At 37.1% G+C, this 27,154-nt stretch overlaps 1 protein-coding gene across 4 annotated transcripts in view; it reads right to left on the bottom strand.

Moving 5' to 3' along the window:
- The window catches only part of FGF12 (fibroblast growth factor 12), a 264,552-nt gene that overhangs the window by 99,966 nt on the left and 137,432 nt on the right, over positions 1-27,154 (bottom strand). Inside the window, exon 1 of one of the 4 annotated variants that reach the window (XM_072408228.1) lies at positions 17,471-18,366. The exons of the other annotated variants lie outside the window; for them this stretch is intronic. Within the exon in view, the coding sequence (XP_072264329.1) occupies positions 17,471-17,672 (202 nt within the window). The 5' untranslated portion in view covers positions 17,673-18,366. Of the gene's footprint in view, positions 1-17,470; positions 18,367-27,154 lie in introns of those variants that run through there. 4 annotated transcript variants of the gene reach the window in all.

The raw sequence follows: 27,154 nt of genomic DNA, 5'->3' as shown, positions 1-27,154 counted from the left end.
GAACACCAATAAACTACCAAGCCTTCGCGGTATGACATAAATGATGGAAAGTGGTTAAAGAGATTTTATTTTCTATTGTCATTTTTTAGGTAAAGATAAGTGGTACAATCACAGTCCTAAGATGTTTTGTATGGTGTCTCATGGTCCATTTTCCTGTCATCTGCTTACATTGACTTCAACAAAAGCATGTTTATTGTTTTTTTAATAAGTGGTTGAATGGTATTTTGGAACTCATTTTGTGGAAGACGTACAAACAAATGTTATGTTTCTACTTCCTATACCTCTTAATTTCCTCTGCAAGACAACCCCAAAGATGGGAACACAATCAACACTTATCAACTGCCTTGAACAACAGCCCTTTATTTGACAATGGAAATTAGGTGGATGAAATAAGGCACCAGTAAGTGGTAACTGCACTGCAAATCAACCATCGGTGTAAAAAGCTTCTATATTTTTGTACTGGGACAAAATTTGGGAATAGTAGAAAAGTAAATGTATTGCAATAGCCGGTTTATTACATAGCACCCATAAAGTTGAACTAAAGTTGAACTTTATAGTTTAAAGTTGAACTAATTCAGCCATCACAATCTACCTGAGAACAGCTGGGTAAACAACCATATCATAAACATAAAAATAAAATTATTAGGAAAAACATGTTATTGCTCAGTTTGTCTAAATCCTTTAATATCTGGGTCTGTGATATAACTTTCCAATGTAATACAGAATGCCTTTATTAAGGTAAACATCTATTTGTTTGAAACAGTGTTGGTGCTCATGTAAAAACGGAATAACATTTGTTACAATAAATGTTTTTCTGGCTCGAGCAATGAGAGCCATTACAGTAATAATGGACTACAGATCCAATACAAACCAACAGTGCAGTCATACATTTATTTTGCAGCAAGCCAAACAAGCTGAGCTCCAGGTAAACAACTATAAGCAAGGTTGAAATACAAATTTGTGAACAGAATTTTTAACTTACCCTTATGACTTTTCCATCTAGCTTTTTTGGGATGAGCTCAGTTTTCTTTATTGAAGATAAAGAATAATAATACTGTGAAATGATACAGTTTGGCTACAGACCTGTCCCCACAATGCTTATTGGACAACGATATTATCATTACCAAACTTATTAGGGTATCTTTTTCTCTGCTGTCACCTCTTGTCAGCAATAATAATAACGATTTTCTTCTATCAAAAACTGCATATTACGCCATGCTCGCATGCTCTTCCCATGAGTTCTTGTTTCTTCTTATTGGGAATAATTGTTTTACTTTGCCAGAGAATGCAATGTGAAACCAATAGCTCTATGAAGATTCCTGATAATAATAATCCTGATAATTCCTGATTATTGAATTTACAGTATAAACTCTGCGGGGTCCAGGCTGCTGTACAATAGACACAAGTGATGCTGCTACTATAATTCCCGGCATCACTTGGCCGGGGCCATGCATAGGCAGAGAGGCCGCTGGTTTGGAGACGCGAGTGATGCCTGGAATTGTAGTAGCGGCATTGTAGTCGTGTCTATAGAACAGCAGCCTAATATGAATTGCAGCTGGCCCGCCATTACTTTGGATTGCAGTAGCAGCGAGCCAGCTGCAATTCATATTAAGAATTCTTTCGAGGGCCAAAAAGAAGGCTGTGCCGGGCCAGATTTGGCCTGTGGGCCCAAGTTTGACACCCCTGGGTTAGAGGAACACTAGAGGATGTTGCAGTAGTCCCGGCAGGTGAATTTAGGAGCATGAACCAGGAATTTGAAGGTCTTTGGGGTAAGCCAAACAATAAACATAAAAGATGTCAGAGGAAGATTTCGAAGGTTAGGGGGGTAAGATGATGAGTACTATTTGATAAGATGGCTAAAATACAGCATACAATTTTGGCTAGGACAGAAGAATCCTTTCTGTGAAGGATCTTTTACTTATGCAGAGATTCACCCTCTTTTCCTAAACACTCAAAGAGGGCTTCCCTTGTCCTTTGCAATACCCTAAAGTGAAAAACTCTGCAGCAATATACTAATGCAATCTGGAAGAGGCACCCGTAAAATAAAACAATTAAAGGGTAAAATACATTAAAGATAGGCCTGTTAGAAAGGTTTTTTTTTCTAACAAAGAGGGTCTTTATGCTATATAAAGTACCACAATATACTTAGATTGTACATTCCTAATTAATGATGAGCTTGGGTCAAAAAATTCGTCATATGTATATATCACACAAACAGCAAGAAATGCATTTGCAAACCCAGACCATATAAAAGTCGCAGTGACATAATTACTGTGATGCACAAAACTTGTACAGAAAGCAGAACTGTAGGAGGGACCAAGAAGATCTGGCCAGGCTGCCTGCATGAAACTACATGGGATGGATATAAGACCAGTATATGGAGTATATGCAGCAGTAGCTGGTTCTCTTTACAGAATCCTCCTGCACTGAGGCAAAGGTTTATGCTGGATTACTGTCAAGGTCTGGAATCAATATAAAAATCATAAAAAACTTTAAGTAAGACATATACATTTGCTTCTTGTATTTTGACAACATTTGCATATTCTGGAATTCAGCTTTAACTGCAGGTAGTACGATATATTTTCTATATATTTTTTTGCTAAAAGGTACATGCAATCCTCCATATTCACCTGCCTACAAGAAATAAAACAAAATGTAGAAAAAACTATACAAAAAAAAGATACGTATTCTATTAAGATATATACCGCAATACTAACTGAAAACATTTGCTATATTTTGCGTTTTACCACAAATTCACTAAGATCATACCCATACTTATATAAGAGCTTTGTAGGCAAAGCCTTAAGTCTATCCTTATCCGCCACATTCACCTCTATCTACAACAACCTGCACGCAGAACATTCCTACAGTTTTTCATCATTGTGCCAGCTTAGAGTTGATGGTTTCCAAACACTGTAATCTGCACTTTTCAGACTGTTGATTTGTTTCTAGAAATGCCAAAATGGTTCCTATTTATGCAATTGAAATAAAAGAAATATTTCATGCCTTAGTCACACACATTTTCCCATTCAGTATTTATGTGTGTTTTCTTTTCCAATAACACTAAATGACTTGACCTCTTGGTAATGGTTTTGCTTTAGGAGGGAGAACACAGAATGATTTCATATGAAAGAATTGGATGCTGGAGACAGAATCAGCCGCCTCTTTCTGTACTTCTTCGATAAACAGTGTACCCTTGAAGCAACTGGATTCCATTAACCTTGGAACCCCCAGCTTTTCACCTTCCTTCTCTATTTTTTTGTTAAGTAATTAACTCTTCCCCTACACATTTTTAGGAAAAACAACATCAAATGTCTTTGATGTGTGTAATCTGATTTTAGCTTTGTATATGTAGAAAATAAATCTTCAAATCAACTTATATAAAATCAACTGCATATAAAGACTCTGATGTTACCTTAAAATTTAACTATCTCTGAAACAAATATTTTCATCTTAAGATGTTAGTTTAATCATACATTCTTCCTTATAATGTCAAGGATTTCTCTGGGCAAGATCTCCCTACAGCAATAGGTATCTAGCTATTCTTTCCATAAAAGTGTCACTCACGTTTTATTTATATGTTTTTTATGCATCACAAAGAATGAATGCTGCAGCCAGACTCATCCATCCTTCCCTCCGCTCTTCTTCCGCTGCATCTCTGCAGTTCTCTACACTGGCTTCCAGTGGCTACCTTAGAATCAAATTCAAGCTCCTATGCCTTGTCTTCAAATCCCTCCACAGTTCTTGTCCCACTTACATTTCTGACCTGGTAATAAAAATACTCCCCTAGCCGCTCTCTCTGCTCGCTCCCCTGATGACCTACAACTGACTTCTTAACTCATAACCTCATCACAAACACAGATACAAGACTTCTCTAGAGCTGGTGATGGTCTTCCTTGTCCTATTCGGCTTGCTCCTACTTTCTGCTCATTTAAAAGAACACTCAAAACCTATTTTTTCAAACTTGCCTACCCATCTTCTTCTGTCTTTTGAAACCATCACTACTTCCCACCATTACATATCTCCTCTCCTATTGTGTGTTACTTCCCCCACCTCCTGGATTGTAAGCTCTTCGGGGAGGGTCCTCTCCTCCAGTGTCACTGTCTGTATTTGTCATTTGCAACCCCTATATAATGTACAGCGCTGCATAATATGTTGGCGCTATATAAAAGGAAAGGTAAGCTATGTGACTTTGAATGTGGCATGGTTGTTGGTGTTAAGTAGGTCTGAATATTTTAGCAACTCCTGATCTGCTGGACTTTGCACGCACAACCATCTCAAAGGTTTACAGAGAGTGGTTCAAAAAGGGAAATATATATACACACACATAGGTATCACCCTTTAAGCAATTTAGTTGGACATCATGATAGGTAAGATAGCACTACTAAATTCAGAGTATATGTATATAGTACTGTATACATATTTTAGAATAACGTGTCACATATTTGACATTCACATATTCACATATTATAATTTCTGTCTTACAAATGCTAAAACAAGTGATGCATCAGTGAATTCCTTGGCTTGATGTCATGAAACAAGGCTTTTCATATTGAGAAGCACATAGGTCCCTCTTCCAATAGTAGCTGCTTGTATTCTTAATTATTACTGACATGTTTGAAAAGCCTCTACTGCAGTGGGAAATCCTTCTCTCTGCTGTTCTTAGGGACTTACAGAGCAGAAAGGACAAACACAGATACGCTGCATGGACTCTTATACACTAGATATGTCAAGACCATAGAAAGTAATATATTATACCATAACAGTAAAAGCTGTCTTTGATATTACCTTCAATTTAGGTGGGGTTTAATAACTGCATGCCATTTGTTAAGAGTAAATGCACTCTTCATAATACACATTTAGCTACAAGTCACAGGATTTTTTTTGGCTAATGCTTCTGACAAAATTAAAGGATAATATATCTTTTTCTAATATGCCAATTCTAATATACCATTATTTATTTTAATGCACAATTTAAAAGTGCACCATTTAGAAGACATATGAACATACTAATTCCATGTCAATCCAATAAATAGGTTTTTGGTAGTGTAAATTGACAACATTTTGTTGTATAAAAATATTATTTCAGGATATTTTTTTTTTAAGCTAAACTCTGGACTAATGCAAAACATCAAGCGTGTGTTTATATAAAAAAGTGTAAGCACTTGAAATCCCTGAAAAGTACCATTAAAGGGAGCTAAATCTAGTACACTAACCTGTTCTAGCACCAAGCGCCACCATCTTCCTTCTATTCTTCTCTTTCCGGATGATCTTAAGACCATCTTGACTGGCCAGAGGGGCAGCATAAGGGCTCTGCTTGCACATATTTAACAAATCCTTGTCTTCAGATTTAAATGCTATCTCAGTCTAAAAGATTTCTGGAGATTTTCATTATTATGGTGTAAATCTATGATCCCAATATTTAAAGTTTTTTTACATTGATCTACTAATTGTCTTCAGCAAGTTTTTTTAAAAATCATACATGAGCTGCCTTATGGGAAAAAGGCTGAGAACAGTACCAATCATGGCATTGATTTATAATGAAAACAATTCCCTTATGTGGTAAATGCTAGTTTAATGAGCATTACCTAATATGCAACAGCTCTCCAGCCATCAGGTCTTTCTTTTTAGAATGCTAAACATACACAAACACAACTTGCCAGAACATTAACCTGTAGAATACTGTTTTCATAGAGAAGTTTTTTTTTTAACGTGGTTGATATACTCTGCTCGTTGCAGTTCACAGTAAACCAGCAGACAAATTCTCCGGATCCATAACCTAGGGACCGCTTATAGTGCAGAGAAATATTTATTCCACACAAAGATCTCTACAATGTAAAGACTAATAATTTTGTAGCCGAAGAACTAGAAAGGGGCCTTTTAGATAACACACAAATTGTGGAAAGGACACAGGATATGACAGAATTTTTGGGAAGTTCAACAATTCATTGTTAAAGTTTACATACACTTTAAGCACACACTACTTTTTTCACACACACCAAAGGTTGAGAGCCATTTACTGCACCTGTGAAACTTAAACTTCTCCCCCTTTCATTCCCTGTTGTTCCTCTATGTTGTAGGGTACAAAAGGCTTCCATTCCACAGCATGTAAGAATCAATAGGAATAGGTGTTGGAAATATTACACTTATATTGCTAGTCCCCAGCCAGCTTGTTAACCGACCTTTTAGGCTGTGCTGGACCAAAAACTCTTGCCTATACAATAGGTTAACTTCCTAATATTAGTTCCTCTTGCTTTCCGGTTTTTGGCTACCCTGGCATATGTTTTAAAAGAGCTTGTGTGTTGCCCTCCATGATCTGTGGCCTGTCACTAATTCTGAAATTGGTTGTAAATTTTTTAATACACTGTGTCTCCATCCCTATTTGACTAGTATATGCACAGGTGAGTCTAAGGGCCGCAACTTGATACACCCAATAAGAAAATCCATTACTTTTTGCTCTAGTAGATTTGGTGGCTTAAGCTTAGACTTTGTATCTTGGCTCATGAAGGCAGAGTGCCAATGTCTATCTATCTATCTATCTATCTATCTATCTATCTATCTAGGATCATGAAGGCAGAGTGCCCAATGTCTATCTATCTATCTATCTATCTATCTATCTATCTATCTATCTATCTATCTATCTAGGATCATGAAGGTAGCAGAGTGCCCAATGTCTGTCTATCTATCTATCCATCTATCTATCTATCTATCTATCTATCTATCTATCTATCTATCTATCTATCTATCTAGGATCATGAAGGTTGCAGAGTGCCCATTGTTTATCCATCTATCTATCTATCTTAGTAGATGTTTCAAGATAATTGTATAGGCGAGAAAGCAAACATTTTTTTTGACTAGTTACAAAATAAAACTCCTCTGCATTTCCCTTGGCTATCTGGGTTTTATAGTTTAGATCTTCAATGTCACAGTTTTTTTCAGGTTACTGTCAAACAAGTCTCCATGGGGTCGCTGCTTAATGTGCCCTGGCATATGTGCCAGTTTAAATTGTTGTACTATACTGGGGTAAACTATGTGGTATTGTAAATAAATTGCTCATCTCAACAGCAGAAGTCATACTAGCAGCCTTGTGAGAGGTATACTTTTACAGCTTGTACCTGAGATCTCCTCACTCACTTTCAATACCTAACATTTATATGTTGCAAATACAAATTCACTTTGTTCTTTGTTCCTGCAGTCCTGAGAGCTTTGATAAATTATTGCTCAATTCCTCATGTTCAAAATTCTTTAATGTTGGCTGGTGAAAATGTCTGCATATGGCATTAACACAAGACACAGTTGTCTCAAACAAATCATCTTTGGCATTTCATTATATGCACGTGCTCATTGATTCCATTTTCTTTCAGGAATAAGCAATTAGCAAGAACTTTCTTTTATATTACCTGGGAGCTTCAGGCTACCTGTTACTTTTCCACACCACACAGGATTTCCTTGCATTCAAGCATTCAGCTGCCAGCTGTTTTTAGAGACTTTCTATATGACAGAACATGATGATTTTAGGATGGATAATGAAATGTTTAGCCATGACGATTAGTTTGCAGCACTAAAATAAGCAAGATCCTATGGGTTATTTGTTCTGATCACAAAGTTACACTTAACCTTTAAATTTTCTGAAACTGGCTTATAGGGAGCAAAAAAATAAAAGAGAACTATATACTAAATGCAGACAGAAACTAGTACCAAACTTGGTAGGAAAATCGAAATGCGTGGGAGGCTGGGTAGAACATTTACAATTTAAAATTTTACCCTAGCTGTTCTGTTGAAGTTCATATTTATCATTATAAAAATCTGCAAGTATAGGAATCTTAAAGATGCCTTGTATCTGTGAAAGCTACTAAAGTGTTAAAACAATATTATATATTTACTAGGTAACAGTAAGCAAAATACACAGCTGTCAGAGTATATACTAAAATATAAAAGCTCTACAAATGTACAAATTTATTATAGAGAAGCACTTAATATATTTTTGACTGATCTACTTAAACTGATTCTTATTTTGTACAAAAGGGGTTCTGAACTGACTACTTCCCTCTGCAGAGCAAAATTAATGATTATACTACATGGTACTGATGATGAGTATTAACTCAAATCACTTGTATTTAAAAACTCCATGTCATTGGAAGCTGTGCATGTCATTCACCAACCCTGATGCTTTTCATGCAGAAAAACCACCCCAAGACCACAGTGATATACACATAATTTTAGCCAGACTGCAAAAAGGAAGAGAAATGACACCAGCACCAGTCTGAGCTAGAGCACCAATTTTTGGGGAAAGTGGAAGAGGAGAAGTAATTCACAGTAAAGACGTCGAAACACAGAGGTAAAAGCGACAAAATCGCTACAGCTGATGCTGCCTGGAATTCATCTTTAAAAATGTTTCAGTTAGGTAATAAGAGAAATAATAATGCATCCAATTCAAATATCATTAAATGTATTTTTTTAAATGCAAGAAGCGTGACTTATCATCCCGTAAAGCAGAGCTCAGTTAGAATAGGAAGTAGCGCAAGGACCAAGTGCTTATGTACTAACAAGTTGGGGGCAAGGACAAGACATGTAAGTATTTCTAAACTGCAGCAGAGAAAAAATAGGATTGATGCCTATCTAAACAGGGCAAATGTATAAATCTTAGATCAGCTCCTTATATGTTTGTAATAATCCTATTTAGCTGTTTGGCATAAACCTTGTATTGCCTGTATTGTCCTGTTTTACTATATATTTACATTTTTTCAAATATTTTTTAAAGGTATCGATTCTTTATGTTGCTTAAGAGTTAATAACATAGCATGGTTAAAAACTATATTTTAAAGGTCAACAAAAATGAGGAGCTGGAGGAAAACCAGGTGCAGCGTAGGTGGCTGTCAGTGTGGTGCTACATAGCAATCAAGAGTAGCAGGAACATGTTCTGTAAATCATTACTTTATATAGAAAGTGGGCATCCTGTGCTCATGTACCATGAGGCTTCCTAAATAAAATTGGAATCGTTATGTGATCTAACTGGTACTATAAGCAGACCAAGAAAGACATCGAACCATTTGTTCCACATTACTTGTTATTATTACCCTTTACATCTTTTTGTGACCTCAAAATTGACCTTTGTCAGTTATGTATTTGCAAAAATGAAAACTATGCTAAGGCATTTTAAGTATCTTTTATTAGGTTGCATAGTAGATGGATGGAGTTCTTTTGTAACACCTTTTCTTAGTATACATATTCATTGTATATACATGCTCTGATTTCCTATGCAAAGGTCAGTTACACCACTCCTTATGTGGGTGATATCACATCAGGCAACAGTTAAGGTAATTCTTTGTCCTAAGCAAAAACCCCAAATAACAACCCCTATCGTCATCCCTGCCTATCATTCTCCCTGTGGAAAATTGTCCCTTGACTATTCACCATCTGTGTATTTCCTAGTATGGGGAATACACAACACTCCTGCCTTTTGTAGTGTAGAGTAGCAATCAATAGGATTGGTCACTGTCACAATAGTAACAGACACAGGTACCAACCATTAGGTGGGTACCTGCTTAAAATCTTTGCAATGGTTACAGCTATGTTCAGGGTTGTGGACAAGAGAAGGCAGTATGTAAGGGCACTGAAGGGTGCCTTCTACTTACACCCTGGCTTGCCATGAAATGGGTAAATGACTGAGCGCCATTCAACCAGGAAAAAAGGCAGCAATTAGAGTTGGTGTAGTGGGACTGTGGGATGCAACGTGGAAAATCCAGAGAGTACAGTGAGTATTTAGTGGCGCCAGGACTGGATTTCTCATACAGTCAACCTAGACCATGACCTAGTGTGCCATGATAACGAGGGGTGGCATTTGTTCCCCTTGGCTATCCATTGCGAGAATTGCATTTCTCTGGAAGTATCCATTGTGGAGATAATGGGGTACATAGAAGGTTAGCAGCTTCATATAACTGACAGGACACATGGTATATTAGTTGTAGTTTCTGGGTTTTGGTTCAGAAATAGTGAGCAGGTAGCAATATTTAATATTTAACTTTTATGCTGCTGGGGAGGGGGGGAGGAATTTTGGGGCAGAAGCGCCTAGCCTAAGGGAGATACAAGTATACATTTTAAAGTAAATATATATATTTGCTTGTTACTATTATCATTAACCAATAGATGAAAACACCAACAAATCTGTACTATCGAAAGTTAAGAAATATATTTAATGTACATGTAAAAATATTATGCACACAGAATTTTTACCCATCATTTTCAGCTAAAGTAAATGCATGGGATATTTTAACCCCTAGACCTATGGATTATACTTAAAATACATATGTAAAATTACAAAACAAATTGTCTCTGGCTCAGAATTTACTTTTAAAATCACACTATGCCGAAAATGTCAGTTCTTAGCTAAATATGGCTTTAACAAATTACAATAATTCATCTTTGAAATCCATTCTAACAGATAAGATGTAATAATTTATTTACTGTGATATTCAAGCATGCAGAAACTTTTATAAGTGCATGAACTGAGCAGTTTACAGCATTTAATTATCAGAAATGTGTGCACAAATATCATGAGCATATGAGATGCAGAAGTGGCATTTTATTCTAGCGGCCAAATCTTAACCGGAGGCTGTGAAAAAGCCATGCAATTTAAGACAGCTTGGCCACCATAAGAAAAACAATTCTGGGCACAGGCCTTTGTGAATTTATCTATACTGCCCGCAGGGCATCATTTTGTAGCTGGTGTGTGAAACAACTGTACAAATCACAGGCATCTCCAGGATTCCCCACTGAGGCTCAGCTAGGAGTTAAATGACAGACCCGCCTATAATACAGAAGGCAAGTGATAAGAAAGGTTTTGTCTGTAGTCTGAAGAACTCTCTAAATATCTCTTTCACAGCTTCCCACAGTATCTGTTTCATGGCAGGGCAACGCAGAGCGCACATGCAGTCTGCAATCTGAGAAATCAAGTGCATCACTTAATAATAGACCTGTCTCTTCAGAAAACAGTCCCTGGACAAGGAAATTCCCCTTCAGAACATGATTATTTTATTGTATCAAGAAATAGAAAATATTATATTACACGATCACACTCCATTTCCCATCAGTTATGTTTGACACAACCCCACTTTACACAAGTAAAATGGCTCTGTGGCATATTAAAAGGAGATTCTAAAATATTTTTATACAATTTATATTTGTGTTTAAAGTTTAAATGTTTATGAAAAATTATATTCTGTTTGAACAAAATCTTTATTTTACAAACATTTATTACATAACAGAGAAAGGGAGATTTGGGGTGGGTGTAATGAGATTATCTACTTTTTCATATAGCAGCAATTATCCTTTAGAAAAGTTGCTCATTTATCTCAAGGGCACCTCTGCTGGCTGCAAGTGGTAAAATATTCATAAGCAATATTTCAAAATAACCATTTTTTGAATAAATGTTCTGAGAGCAAAACTATAAAATACAGCTCTTTTAAAAGAAGAACTGTGTGTATTGAATTTATTTCTATCTGTGACCCATGGGATATTTTGCCTTTGTTTGCTGCCTTGTCAGTTGTTCCTATCCTCCCTCTTTTCAATATTATACAGTTTTTTTGGATCAAATTGTTCGGTAATTAAGACATATGTACAAAACCAGTAAACTAGCCTTTAGCCTAGGGTCTGTTCTGTTTCTATGTACAGCCTAAAGGCAGATCTTCATATGTGGAAGCAAGTTGTTGCTCAGAAGCATTTACACAAAGTCAAAGTTAGGAGAAATCTACTAGGTAGGGAGCAAAACTTTCACCAGCCTTTGGATAATTCTCCAAGCTGATGTGTGAAGAGCACAGCCCAAAAACCTCCTTTCTATGACCTAACCCTTACCAGATACATACCTTTTGTTTAAATCCACAATTGCAGGTCTGTTCTGGCTGAACAGCTCAATAGACTAAAGCAGTCTTTCTGAACCCTAACATGTGAGAGCCCTTTAAATAATTATATCAGGGGTTCCCTGAAGACCTGAAAGTTATTATATTCAAAGCTCACAGTATATAAGCATGGTGGTCAGTAGAAAGAATGCCTCTTACATTGCTAGCCATTAGGAGTAATGTCACCTTTTACAGATCATTAGTGTCACTTAAACCAGCGGTCGCCAACCGGTGGTCGACGCCTCTGGCCAGTGCAGTGTTCAGGAGAAGGACCCCGCTGGGGGGACGCACCGGCCAGAGCTGTGGACCAGAGCCAGAGCTGCGGTACAGATCCCAGGCTCAGGGCAGTGGGCAGGTTGTTTTTCTCTACACAACCCACCCACTCACCCATCACAGGCTCAAATCTGCGATGGGAGAGTGGGCAGTTCTGGCATCGTGACGTCACTAAAGGGGAAGTTTCTTACCCTTTGAGTGACACCCGGCTCCCTGCGCACGCGTGGTCTGGAGCAGGTAAATGTAGTGGTTGGCGACCACTGACTTGAGAGGCACTGATTTCTCAATGCTGCTTAGGAAACCCCTAGACACCTCTGTAGGAAATCCGGGGTTCTGCAGAACTCCAGTTGAAAAACATTGGTCTATAGGACACCAATGTACAGGACTGGTGAGGAAAAAGATTTTCATTGCTATATGTAAATGGCTTTTATAACAAGATCAAAAAATACATCTGTACAGAGGAAGAGTGGGTTAGGTTAGGTCAGGTGAAAGGGCAAAAAGAATAAATGCATTTTGTCTTTAAAGCACAGTTATCTTTATGGGACAGACACTCTTCCTACTTTACACCAAGTACAACTGAATTACTATTTGCTTAGGCTATTTTTGTCCTTGTAGTGTTTCAATACAACTTTCCCTAAAACTTAAAAGACTTAAGATAAATGAATCTTTTACTAAATGAAATATTTCTTGTTCAGCTAAATGCTAATTACATGGCTGCAAAACTATACTTTGAATGCGGGTTCTGGGTCAAATACTATAATATACTGAAACCACCATATCAACATGGAAACCAGGCTACTAGAATTTTGTGAATTCTTCCTATTTTTGGTTGCCTTTAAACAACACTAACTGAATGTGTCTTAACTTGTATGCATCAATGTAAATAAATTTTCTTTTGACCTTGATTCACTTTTATCCTAAAAATTACAACCATACGATGTGTATACATTGTATGTGTTATGTATGTGAAGTGGCAAGGTAAATGTACTTTATTTGAGCAGTAAAACACTTTTGTCAGAAGTGCAGAAATGTTAAATGAAATGCTCCTTTCATCACACATGCACTGCAGTCTGGATAACTATGAACAAATGAAAGATCACAGTGGGTTTGGCATCTCATAATGAGAGATCAGACTGTATATGGTGTTCCTAAGGCAGAGTAGTGGCCTTTGCCATGTTACATAAATATTGCATTATTATGCTACCATAAATACACATCAGAGAGTAAATGCCAAGCAGACATAGAAGAATGTCATAGCCTCTGTAGGATTTGTTTTATGAAGCTTTCCTTTCTTAATTATAGCTATCTAATAACTAAATTTAAATTAATAGCTCATAACATAACATTGATATTTAAAGAAGTAGGGAAGAATACCCTGAAACTTGAAATAAAGCACATAAAAAAAGCCTTTTAAAATGCTAATTAATTATAACAAGAGCTAACATTAAAGGGTCTCCTGCTGAGAAATAATTCTTCATTTTATTGAACATATGATTTTTCTAAAATTAAAGTGTAAGCATTCAGAAGGAGGAAAATTAAAGAACTCAAAACCTTTACAATCTGATCACACTTATCAGGGGACTGTTTGAAGTTTGGTTGACTGCATGCATCCGGTGGTCCTACACGAATCCCTACAATCAAACATAATACATCTCTTTGCCTCCTTTTAAATATTGATTCAAACATACTAAGCATTACCATGCATCCCTTAAAGTGGAGATAGCCAAACTGATTCTGTTACAGATTAGTTCAGATGAGTTTGGACATGGATATTCAAAATTTGAAAACTAGGGGGCAAAGTTTAATCTGTATGTTTTAATGACCAGACAAGCAATCAGCACACACCATGGATTGGGAACTGACCAGAACCAATGCTTTTCTAAAGTTTGTGAATCTGTTCAGAGAATATTTTTAAACATTTACTTGCCTGGTAAAAAAGAAAACAAACCTTATGGTTTTACCAAAAGAAGCTAGTTTTCCATTTGACCAGAAAATCTGTGTTTGCAATAAATATCCAATCACAAACAAGGAAGTTTCTATTTTTCAAACTGCTGCACATGATTGGTTATTTGATATAAACAGAGATTCCATCACAAAGATTAAAAAAAAGACTGCTGTAGTAATTCACCCTTATGTATACTGTACTTTACAATAGGATGTGCTAGACCGTATCTGATTTACCTAAATCATTTTATCTCACCATCACTTACTGCTACATCATTGCCTTGGCCCGAACACTTCATACATATCAAAGAGGTGATACATCTAAACAAAATACTGACAATTTCCATGAATAATTAAAGTTATGCAACATATGGTTTATTTCATCCTATATTCTAGCACATTCCACCATATGTCACTTACAGCTACTAAATTAAAGCAACAAAAATATGTGCTATAAATAATGACTGTATAATATTTGAATTTCAATTTAAAGCCAAAAATAAATATAGCATTTGTTTGGAGTATTTTTGTTCACACAGATGTATTTAGACAGTCTTATATAAATATAAAAACTGCAATTGTTTATATATATATATATATATATTTATATATACTGAAAGATGTGATAACATTACCTTGATGGTTGATAAAAAAAACAGCAGTGTCCTGCTTTAATGTAATATAGTGGTTTGTGGTTTTAGGGAACCTGCTCATTATATGACACTGTCATTTATCACTACGTATATATAAATAATATAGCGTAACTTGCACAAATACCTCCTAATGTTTTCATGAACTGTGTTAGGATGATGGCTCTCCTTCGCTACATGCATTGAGGTAAAGTAACATGGATCAGATACATGTCATCTGCATTACAAATGAACTATATATATATACTATATATATTTATTGATAGTAAAGAAAAAATAAAGGTAATGGCAATGTTGGATTAAATATACTCTAGGCTCCAGCTGTTTCATGGGTTATGCCCAGCCTGTTTATTGGGATCATACATGGGGGTCAGTGTACACATTTTGCTTCTTTAGGAAGCATTTAGGAATAATTTGTAGGGCAATGTTTGAAATCTGAATTATGCCATGGTATACACTTTACACTTGCATATTGTGTCAAATGGGAAATCTTGAGTGAGAAGATTTTAATAGCTGACATAGATGACCTCCATTTAAAAAAAAAAAGTCTAAGGACTCGCAAAGCTGAAATTGAGTTACTATAAAGAGCAAGAGGGTTAGGAACTTTGCCACTTTTTCTGGGAACAACTGCAAGCCTTATGGTCCTTTTATTTATGAAGACTGTTGGCAAAAAACAAACTATTGTGGCTATATTTTACGCTTTACCATTGGGTAAGGGGTAATAAACTCAATAGGACATGGTATGGTATTGAGTAATACAAGTCCCTTTTTTTTCATTAAAATCAGTCCAACCCTTACTGGTCTAATGACAACCTTAGCCCTATATTACCCCTAATATAAACCTTTGGCTAAGGCATGAAATAGTTTAGGTATCAGTAGGGCACTGAGAAATACCAGTCTTATGATATTTTTCTACAGATACCATTGCAATAAAATCAAACATATACCTGGTAGTAAGCGTATCAATAGTCTGCCCTTTTTACATACCCTGACCAACAGCCAAGGGGTAATAAATTCAACAGGGCTGCGTATAGCATTGTGTAATTCCAGCATTTTGGTCTATTTACATTTATACCAATCTAATTGTTACCAGCCATGTAACAACCCTTGCCCTAGATCACCCTTATCATACCTCCTGCCATTGGATAAGAGGCAATAAAACCAACAGAACCCAGAGTGACACCAGTCTAATGTTTACTGACCATATGACACCCCTGCCCTATATTTCCCTTATCATAACCCATGCTATTGGCCCAGAGGTAATAAAGCCAACAGGACCCAGCATAGTACAGAGTGACACCAGTCCAATGTTTATTGGTCAAGTGACAACCTTTGCCCTATATAACCCCTATCATACCCCATGACATTGACTAAGAGGCAATAAAGCCAACAGGACCCAGCATGGTACTGAGTGACACCAGTTCAATGTTTACTGGCCAAGTTACAACCCTTGCCCTATATCACACTTATCATACCCCATGCTATTGGATAAGGGACAAAAAAGTCAATAGGGCCGAGTATGGCACTGAGTGACACCAGTCCAATGTTTACTGGCCCAGTGACACCCCTTGCCCTATATCACCCTTATCATACACCATGACATTGGATAAGGGGCAATAAAGCCAACAGGACCCAGAATGGCACTGAGTGACACCAGTCTAATGTTTACTGACTAAATGATACCCCTACCCTATATTTCCCTTCTAATAACCCATGCTATTGGCCCAGGGGTAATAAAGCCAGCAGGATCCAGCATGGTAATATTTCCTGGCCAGGTGACACCCTGTGCTCTATATCACCCTTATCATACCCCATGACATTGGATAAGGGGCAATAAAGCCAATATGACTGAGTATTGCACTGAGTGACACCAGTGCAATGTTTACTTGCCCAGTGACAGCCCTTGCCCTATATCACCCTTATCATACCCCATGACATTGGATAAGGGGCAATAAAGCCAACAAGACCCAGAATGGTACTGAGTGACACGAGTCCAATGTTTACTGGCCAAGTGACAGCCCTTGCCTATATAACCCTTATCACACCCCATGACATTGACTAAGGGACAATAAAGTCAATGGGACCCAACATGGTTCTCAGTGACACCAGTCCAATGTTTACTGGCCCAGTGACAGCTCTTGCCCTATATCACCCTTATTTCCCATGCCATTGCATAAGGGGCAATAAAGTCATTAGGGCTGAGTATGGCACTGAGTGACACTATTACAATATTTATTAGCCAAGTGACACCCCTTCCCCTTTATCACCGTTATCATTACCCCTGCCATTGGATAAAGGGCAATAAAGGAGTGACACTATTACAATATTTATTAGCCAAGTGACACCCCTTCCCCTTTATCACCGTTATCATTACCCCTGCCATTGGATAAAGGGCAATAAAGCCAGCAGGACCCAGCATGGCACCGAGTGACACCGGTCCAATGTTTATTAGCCCAGTGACACCCCTTGCCCTATATCACCCTTAGCATACCCCATGCTATTGGATAAGGGGCAATAAAGTCAATAGGGCTGAGTATGGCACTGTGTGACACCCCTTGCCCTATATCACCCTTATCACACCCCCTGCCATTGGCTGAGGGGTAATTCGTAGGACTTAGCAGGTTCTTGCACAGTGCCCCCCATGTTGGCTATGCTTGCCAGGGAAGTTGTAGTCCTGTATGAGGGATGGGAGAGGTGTCATGGACTGACCTGGTTTTCTCCTGACCGGTCTCTTCCTGCCGCTGCAGAACCTGACTTTACTGAACACCCCGAGTACATGTCTCTCGCACAGGGATCGGCCGTCCTTGCTGGGGCTGCTGCTGCGGCGCTTGGACGTACACACCCGGTCACTGTTGGACTCCCTCGCCTGTCTCTTCTGCCGGATCAGAGAGCTGGCTATAGCCGCAGCCATGGCTCCTGCAGGCACCTCCCAAGTGTCAGGGAATTCAGTCACCGGTGGGGGGATCCCCCTGAGAACGGGATGTCAGTGGGAGCAGTGCTGGCAGCTAGAGTAGGGATCCGATGCAGCAGCCTCGGCTCCCCATACTATGATCCCAGGATGATGAATAGGGAGGAGGGGGGATCAGGACTTCCCCATCACTCCCTGTCCCAACAGGTCACTAAAGGCTTCTTCAGTGACTGGAAGACAAGAAATCCTGCAGCTTCATCCTGGAAGATCCTAGAGAAAAAAGGTCACAGTGTATTCCTGGTGTGCAGAGAGTCCCTGAGCCAGGCATGATGCATTCCTCCTGTGTCTACACTACATCCCGGGTCACTCATCTAGCACACCACAAATCCATGGCTGCCAATGTCATCATCATCAGGAGGCAGATCCAGAACTGGAGACACAGAGGTGGGAGGTCCCAGGTAGGACTGATGAGGATGATGAGTGCCCTGTGCCTGCTCTAGAGATCCACCTTAAACTCTCCAGGCTCCCCATGCACAGCCAGCCCTGCTGTCCTGGGAAGAAGCTGATGACAACAGCCGCATGGAGGATGTATCAGCACTCACATGGAACGCAGCACAGGGGGTCTGCTGCATGCTCACAGCCTTGTACTGCTTGTAGGATTGCAGCTTTCCTGTGTCTCTCATTCTTCTGTCTCCCCTATCTCTGCTCTCTACGCAATCCTACGTGATCTAGGTTTGGATGAGAAATTCTCACCGGCAGTCCGAGGGAACTGCAGTTCACATTGACACTGTCCCCTGTTCTGGCAAGCCATGTGTGCAGCATAGGTATCACTAGATCATCACTAGTTGCACTATAATGTATACTATATTACATCTGTAGTGTAATATCTGCAGGCAGGGCTGTGCATGTGCTATACATCTTCCTGCCAGATCAGCTGTACAGGTTAAAAAATGGACCTTTTAGTCATTTACATCAATGCATTTCTGACATATCACAATCATTATCATCAAAAACAGTCCAACTACAGTTCGGTGACTTTGCCTAGGCTGGGTTGATTTGATCAATCTGCTGCAGATTAGAGGGAGAATTATAAAGTCTCTTTTCTCCCTAAAGGACTAGACTGCTACATTGTAATCTTATTGCAAATCACAAGTTAGTGATCCTAGAAAATGAGTAAAGAAGAATGGTACACTGATAAACTGGATCTGATAAATCTAATAAACCATCTTCAGCTTTGATTAAGGGATGCATTTGCCTTCGTATTGTTTCCATAAACTCATACAATGGCACAGAAGTGCATGGATTTTTCACCAGGATCTTGTATTGATGATAGGGGAACTGGGCCACTGCATAAAGTCTCAAGTACATCCCAAATATTCTCAGTGGGGTTCAGGTATAAACTTTGCAGGGGCCACTTCATATGTAAAAAAAATGATGTTTCATGTTCTCTAAACCATTCTTCTAATAAATCCTGGTATTGTCATTCTGGAATATGCCCTTTGGGCAAAACCTGCTAATGGAGTAATTCAATTAGTCAGCTGACCAAATGAAGCATACTACTGACCCCCTTCCCTGGACATGGGGACTGTTTTATATCTGATGTTAGGTATGCTGTAAAACTATTGAGGGTAATAAAGAGTTAAACAATAAACTGTTTTTGTTTTTCTTAAACCCAATTGGGAGTAAATGTCATCATAATATACTGCCAAAAGCTACATGGGTTAAGCTGGTGATATATAGGCTGATCTGTGGTTGATTTCATTGCACATAAGACATATGCCTGAGTTCTATCATCTTCCAGTGCCTGAACCCACAACTTTTTTGCCAGCTTGCATATTGTTTCCCTTGACAAATTATTTTTTTTGTTTTTAAAGATTGCTAATGCTAGGTAAACCCTGCAATCAATAGACTAGTCTTTGAGAAAACGCAATTTCAAGTCTGAATAGCTGGATTATTATGAACTGAAAAAAAAACGCAACAATTCAGTTTTTCCCTTTCCATTTTAGGAATGTTCCCCATTTTAGGAACATTACTTGTCTTGCTCCCTTAAATTTACATTGACTTTTTCATCACCCTACCACCCAATAATAAATGGTAAAATCCCTGTTGACAACTATAGTTATAATGCACAATTACAAAAATAATAAAACCTCACTAGAGCAACATGAAAAATACAGTGGGGCTACACTGACACTGCAAGGGTTAGTTGTTTGAAGACTTCTTCTGAAGACTCCTATGCTGTGTGATTGGTTCCCTGCAGCGACTTCTCTGGGGCACTCCATGCACAGGGCAAACATGTAAGTGCCAGTGTGGGTGCCTGCAGATGTGGATTAGCTGGAATGGAAGTAAGTATAGTAGAGTTTAATTCTGCTTGAAATAATTTTGGAGCCACTGACCCAGAGAAAATCAGTGAAAAAGCAAAGCCTTTATCTACATACTTGTTCCAGATTACTGATTTAGTGTTTTACTGTAGGAAGGTCACCATATCTGCAAGACAACTAGTATTTTAAAGAGAGATCAGAAGTTTGAATCTCCGTCTTTCTCTGTCTCTAATAACTAAAGATGCACACCCATGCAGTATTATGCAAACTAAATATTCCTTTCGCAAAATAAGAGGATAAGTAGATAGTGTGTAGTATACTGCAGCTATACTTTAAGATCAATCACTGACAAAAAATACTTTAAACTTTAAACATATTTAATAATTTTTTTAGAAATACCAGAATTCACAGGTAGGGGGCATGACAGGCAGGGGGCATGACAGGCTGAGCCAAACTGCAGCTATTGGTTCTGGGATAAGGGCTAGCCCTATTTCTTATTACCTGGAGAGATTACAAAACTAATATATTTCACACGTTAGCTCATGTCATGGCTATGCTGCTGATTTTGTATTTTAGTTTGCATTTACATAATTGGAAATAAAGTAATTGGTAGAAATCAGATATATATTGTACTTCCACATTCACTGAAGCTTTAATTTATGTCATAGTTTATCGATCTATTCCTACCAACCACCATGTTGTTTTCACCCCCTCCTCCCTTTTGCATTGTTTGTGATGCAGAATTAAGAATCCAAGGATCCAATTCACATCATTACAGCTGAATAGCGGGGTTTGGAAACTTAGGTACATTGGATTTCTTAAAAAGATATGCCAAATTGGCATTTTCCACATTAAACCAAGTAAAAAAAAAACTTTAGGTGGACATTTCTTTCAATATTCGTGGATTGTTCAATATAAAGAAAATTCAAACTGTTCAGAGAAGGAAGATCCCTTCCTATTGACAAGGAATTTAATAGTGCAGATTGTGCCATATGTGAATTACTCAACAGAACTTTAATCCAAGTTTGTCAAAGTAATGAACATTGCTGGCAACTGTTGTCTGTACAAGATGCTTATCTCTATCAAGACAGAGCAGCAGATTTCAGAAAAATGTGAATTTGCTGTTTACTGCCTATAACTGAAACATCAAATAATGAATTCAATAAAGCAGAATTCGTTAAACACAAATGTCAGATATTAACAATATTACTATAAAAAAAACACTGGGGTTACAAATCTGTCTTTTGGACACAGAACATAGAACTAGAATGCATTTCTAACAATAATAATATTATTACATCCCAGCAGTCTTTATTAGGGTTTCAAGTGGGTGAGGTCGTTTTCACGTCATTTACCTTTCCTCATATGTCCAATTTTATGGTCTTTTCTACTCTAAGGTCCTCTTGTGCGATTAATTAAATAAGTACAAAGAACAAACTAAAAAAAAAAAAGCACAAATAGGTACAAACTTAAAGTGTGATCATAAGACCACTTTGGACTATTGTTCAACATAAATTGCCCCTTTTGTGTACTGAACTGGGAAAGATAAACTAAACCAGATATTTGGATGTTGTTTTGGGGCTGCTCCCATCCTTGTGGAATGCAGAAGACCAAATTTTATTTTGAAGGATATTTTTATTAATATTTTAGTACAGCTTTTATGTTTATTTTTTAATTTCAGTTTACTATAAAGTGTTTATTATTATAAAGCCTTTATAATGCAAAGAAACATTTAATACAAGGAAAAACCGTAACATGGACTTTAAAATGAATTCTATGTTTTCTAAACAAGGAGTACAACAACATTTTGCTACTGGTTTCCCTCTTAAATGAGCAAAGAGGGAGGTGGGATGAGCTATTCCTGATTTAGGCTAGGAACACACATGCAATTATTGTTAGAAAACGGACGATTTGCGACCGATCAACGAATATTCAAGATTATTTTGAACAATCTTATAGTGCACAATTATGTACATGCTGTAACGATACAATTGTTCAAATATAATCCACCAATAATGTACACACACTAGATAGATCATTTAAAAGATGCAGGAAGTGACACATACAGGAGAATGTGTACTGCAGAAACATCCACAATCACTGAAAGACTGTACACACAATAGATAGTGAACGATCGTCGCCCAATTAGATGCGCCAGGACAGTCTTTCATTTTGAGTGACATTCTTTGTTCATCGGCGTCGTTGGCCAGACATTGTGCACTTTTTTTGTTAACGATTATCAGCCGATTGGTCGTTAGTCGTTCGTTTCCAACAATAATTATTGCATGTGTGTACTTAGCCAGTTGCCTTAGTCAGTTGTGTGTATAATGTTAACCTTAACTACTGCGCCTTGAAAACAGCCTTTAATAGGGATAATAATAATAAAAAAAAAAAAACTGTGTTTATGTCTTGAATATAATAAAGAAAAAACATACAAACTAATCCCCTTTTCAAAAATGTGTTGTATTACTATAGCTTTATTGAGTATCTATAAATCCAAAAAACAGTTTTGTCTAGGAATTTTTATGGTGCACAGCAATTATTACATAAACTGTTTTCTGGATTTATAAGTATAGAATTGGGGATGTGGTGTGGGATTTATAGACAACAAATCCACAAATACTGTTTTTCATTGGGTATTCTTTATAATAAGTATGGCTGTGTGATGTAAAAAAGATGCATAGGGTATTTATTAAAAATAAATTGATTACACAGTTTGTATTATAGTGATGATCTTCCTTTAAGTGTAGCAGTGAACTCAAAACAAAATACTTTTGTGACAAATCTCAGGGTGTAAGCTGCCATTACCCAAAACCCAGGCTGCACACTAGTTCTGATTAAATAATGCAATTCCTAGTAACATGGAATGTGTTCTGCTTCATTGCCCTGGAACTAGTATGTTGGCCCCGGGAGCTAGCTATGATAGCTTCCATTTGATGCTTCCCAAACTAATGCCGTGCTTTAAGAAAAGACTCCCTTTAAGCAACAAACGTCAACTATAATTTGAGAGGTTATTAGAAAAGATGTCAACCAAACTCAGATTTGTTGTTGGGACCAGTAACATATGTTCACGGTTGCTTTTATAAATGAACCCTATTGTGATTAACTAGACATATCCCTGTGATTAACTAGTAATCAGGTCTAAAGTTGTAAAACTAACATAAAAAATCCTCAGTGCAGTTAGGCAAGACTTTTATACCTGAGTTTTAAAATTTATAGACCCCTCTCTTAGGAATGCTAATTACATTTTAGGAACACACAGTTGTGCCGCACAGTATAATATTGACTTTTTTGCATCTAAGCTGGGAAGCAAATGAAAAAAAAATGTTTAATAAATTAGCAATAGTAACAATTTGTTATGAAGAAGCAAAAATAATTCTTGCATCGTCTTTTTTTCCACAAACTTTAATATGTGATATTTATGTAACAAAGGCTATCTCATCCTTTTACCCTTGAGGAACCCTTGCAAAAATAGGAGGTCCCAAGAAAATAATTTGCCTATCTACAGCTCATGGTACATTAGTGTGATCAATGAGTTGTAAATTTAACAATAAACAAAGGAATAAAATAACTAACTCTGCTCTGATATACAGTTCAGTTCCCACTATTGAATTGGAAACTGGCCTTTACATTCTATCCTACCCAGGAAAAATTAAATTGGTTGTGGTAGGAAACTATTTGAGATTTTCTCTAGTTTTGCAATCAGAAGAGTTTTGCAGATATGGTTGTGTAAAATAGCTGGACATTTTCTAGACACAGCAGTATTAAAACAAATATACCATGTTAGACTGTGGCTTGATAGCAAAATCAAGGGGAGAAAAAAATATTATTTGATTGTTTCCTGTGTAAAGGAGTAGTGTCTGGTGTCATCAAATAACATCTAATAACAATAGCCTGTGGTGTGAGCTGTTCCTGTGCTGCTGGCGGTTTGTGAACTGCAGTCAGATGCTGCTAGCTCAATGTTACATCAAAAGACAACAAGTGCCATCAGACTGATACCAATTCACTCGGTGGTACTTGGTGTATCAAGTGAAATTTCAATTTTGTTACAAAAATGAACCCCCTCTGGGTGATCTATGTAAATTGCAAGGGTTTTAACAAACTGATGGAGAATCCTTCGTATTGCAGTTCTTAAGAAATAGCTGTTAGTTCCACTATGTTCTTTGCAAACTAAATCCTGAATTGGAATGTCTGGTTCATTATAATTATCTGGTGCATGTCCCATGCTCTAATGAGGAAAGCTGCAGTGTCTGCATCCCTTCAGAAATAATTAATCCTTGGGGAATTTAAAACCAAAATTCCAGTTGCAAAGGGTACCTAATATTTGAATTTTATCTTAATGTAGACTTCTGGAAAAATCAATGAACCAATCACACAAGGAAATTACATTTCTAGGAGATTTCAGTAGGAAAGTGTCCAGATTTCCACATTACATTTCTTTTTGGACAGTTTTATATGATATTTTATATTATTTTATGTAGAGTAACCTTTTTCAAGAAGAAAACTGAAGTAATGGATTGCCAGTGAAGGAACCCCAGGGGACTTCCCTAAGATTCCTGGCTAGATAACCCCGATATAACATATTCAGAAACAGAATAAACTAGTTTTCACTCTAGTCAGTGGGGTTTTTCCTTTACTTTTAATTTATATGGTTTTGATGAAAGAGTCAATTTTGTGATTAGATGATTGGCAAAAGAAAGAAAAAATAAATCAGGAGAAGACACTCTGCAGTCTAAAAAGCCACAAGGCTTGTTCTTAGCAACTTTATGACAGCTGTCAAACCACAGACCTTCTAGTTGAACAGGACTGGTTAGCTATGACATCTAATTTGGTAATAGACTTTATTAAATATAGTGAGAAGTGTGAAATCCTAAAGAACAACTCCAAGCAACAAAACAACTCTGCTAAAAACTTTGAAATGCCTCACTTTATTTTAAAGGATAATTGAACTATGAAACAGTTACATAATTTTCCTGTTTACTAATACAAATCACTCAAAAAAAGAATTATTTAATAGAAGGAGTTTGCCCTGAAAACTTACAACAACCCCCATTCTCTATGGTTGGCACAGCTGATAATATCATGCTTTCCACCATGATGGGCCCTTGAAGTCCCATTGAAGTGTACCTAACCCATTTGCAAAACATTCACTTTTTCAGGATTTGAATGGCACCACAAAGCCATCTTTAAAATGAACTTACAATGGAACACACCACAGTACAGAAAAATCCACAATTTGTGGTGCTCTGTAAAATACAATGCAGGAATGATGTGTGTGTCACCTAACACACCACGTTATGGTAATGTGCCATAAATGCTTTGCTATGCAGCAGTGCCATTAATTAAAAATGACATCCCCTGCTCATGTTCCGTCCATTGGGCTGCCAAAAGACATTTTTTTGTGCTTTGTCGTGTGTTGCAACTCATTTATTTATTGAGTTGGTAATACACTGTGCCCAATGTAACTTGAATGAGAATGTTGCAGCTCTCACCATGTTCTGTTGAAAGTGAGTCCAAAACATGTTGTCATGTGTGGCCCTCTGCACATGTCAGGGGACACACATACAGTTAACCACAACTGAGTTAGATGGTCTGTGATATGCCCATAGACTATAAATACAGTTACCTTCGTAACTAGGTATAAACAGTTTTATATTACACATACATTTTACATGGGATATATTTCATGTTTTCTTATTGTAACAAAACTAGTTGTTAAATATAGCATATATAATCTAAACTCATGCCTCAAAATGTTAATGATACACATTATTCTTTACGGTCAAACTCTTGCATATGAATGTTTACAAAGCTCAATAGTACAAACTAAAATTTACACCCACAAAGGAGCCTGGGCAAGCATGGAATAGATCTGGTCCAGGATTTAAAACATTCGTTAACTAATAGCAAATGATTTTTTTAAAAACTGTTCCAGGTTTACTGCATAATCCAGCTTCGTTGATGAAAGTGTATCCTCTTCAGCCTTTGAGAGCTTTAATAAGTGTTCAGGGTCTCACTCTGAAGTTAGCTTACCTGTAGTGCTCACGTGAGCTCTTTCTCATGCATTTCAAATATATATATATATATATTTATATATATACATATACATACATACATACTCTGTTTTTTATATAATCTGTCTGTAACATATTAAAAAATATATAAAGTGTTATGTGTAAAGTGTTGTTGTGTAAAGGTACACTTAGTACTGAGTTATGAAGGTGTTTATTTCTTATCCTTTTACTCATGTTATCCCCTATATTTAAAAAATGTAGTATGAAGCAGGATATTCATGTCATGACAGACATATGTCTTAAAAAGTAATTATTGCAAAAACAGCACAAATATGGTGTGTTTTTTAGTTGATCATCTGTGCACATGTACACCATCAACAACATTAAATACAGATATTTAAAAAATGCTAAGCAAAAATGATTCACAAAATAGCATATTAACAAAAAAAAAATAAAGTGCTGCACTTACAGAATTCCTAAACTAGAGTAAGAAAAGTATCACATGTTTTTTGAAAGAAAAAAAACAATATGTTAATAAATGAAGTGCACTAATAAGAAATAAAATTTCAATTCTGAAATGTAGGCGGTAGCTTTTAGGAACTTTCAAGCAATGTTAAGAACTGGCCCGCTCCTCCTGCCTGCTTCCGCACTTCCCTACAGGCGTCTAGGGAATTCCATTGGAATGTTAGACCAAGGGATCTATCCACACTGTGCAAACTGATAAAAAGTAGCAACATTTGCATTTTACAGTTCCTCAACTGCTCAAGTTGATGTTTAAAGATTACATTTCATTCACAGTACCAGGTTGATAAATACACAACAGTTATGTGCTTGCAGTATTTTAGGATACTAAACACCCTTAGATGGATATTTAGAGACTTAAAGGCTGTTCTAGCAGTTTCTACTATCTATCACAACCTATAACAGCAATTTCAAAGAAGCCCCATGGAGTAGTTGTTGCTAAATATGAGAATATTTAGCAATGTTTTAAAGATCATATCATAAAAATGAAGGAATGGCTCAGTGATATAGCATCCTTAGATTTCCCCTATCCACTCGCTATGCTATTTATACAAGATTCCTGTGGTAAACATGACAGCAGGTGGTCGTAAATTGGTCATATGTGTTAAATGATTTTGTAACAGGGGGC

Source organism: Pyxicephalus adspersus, chromosome 4 (assembly GCF_032062135.1).
Source record: "Pyxicephalus adspersus chromosome 4, UCB_Pads_2.0, whole genome shotgun sequence".
Taxonomy (NCBI): Eukaryota; Metazoa; Chordata; class Amphibia; order Anura; family Pyxicephalidae; genus Pyxicephalus; species Pyxicephalus adspersus.
This window is presented reverse-complemented; position numbering and strand designations above follow the sequence as displayed.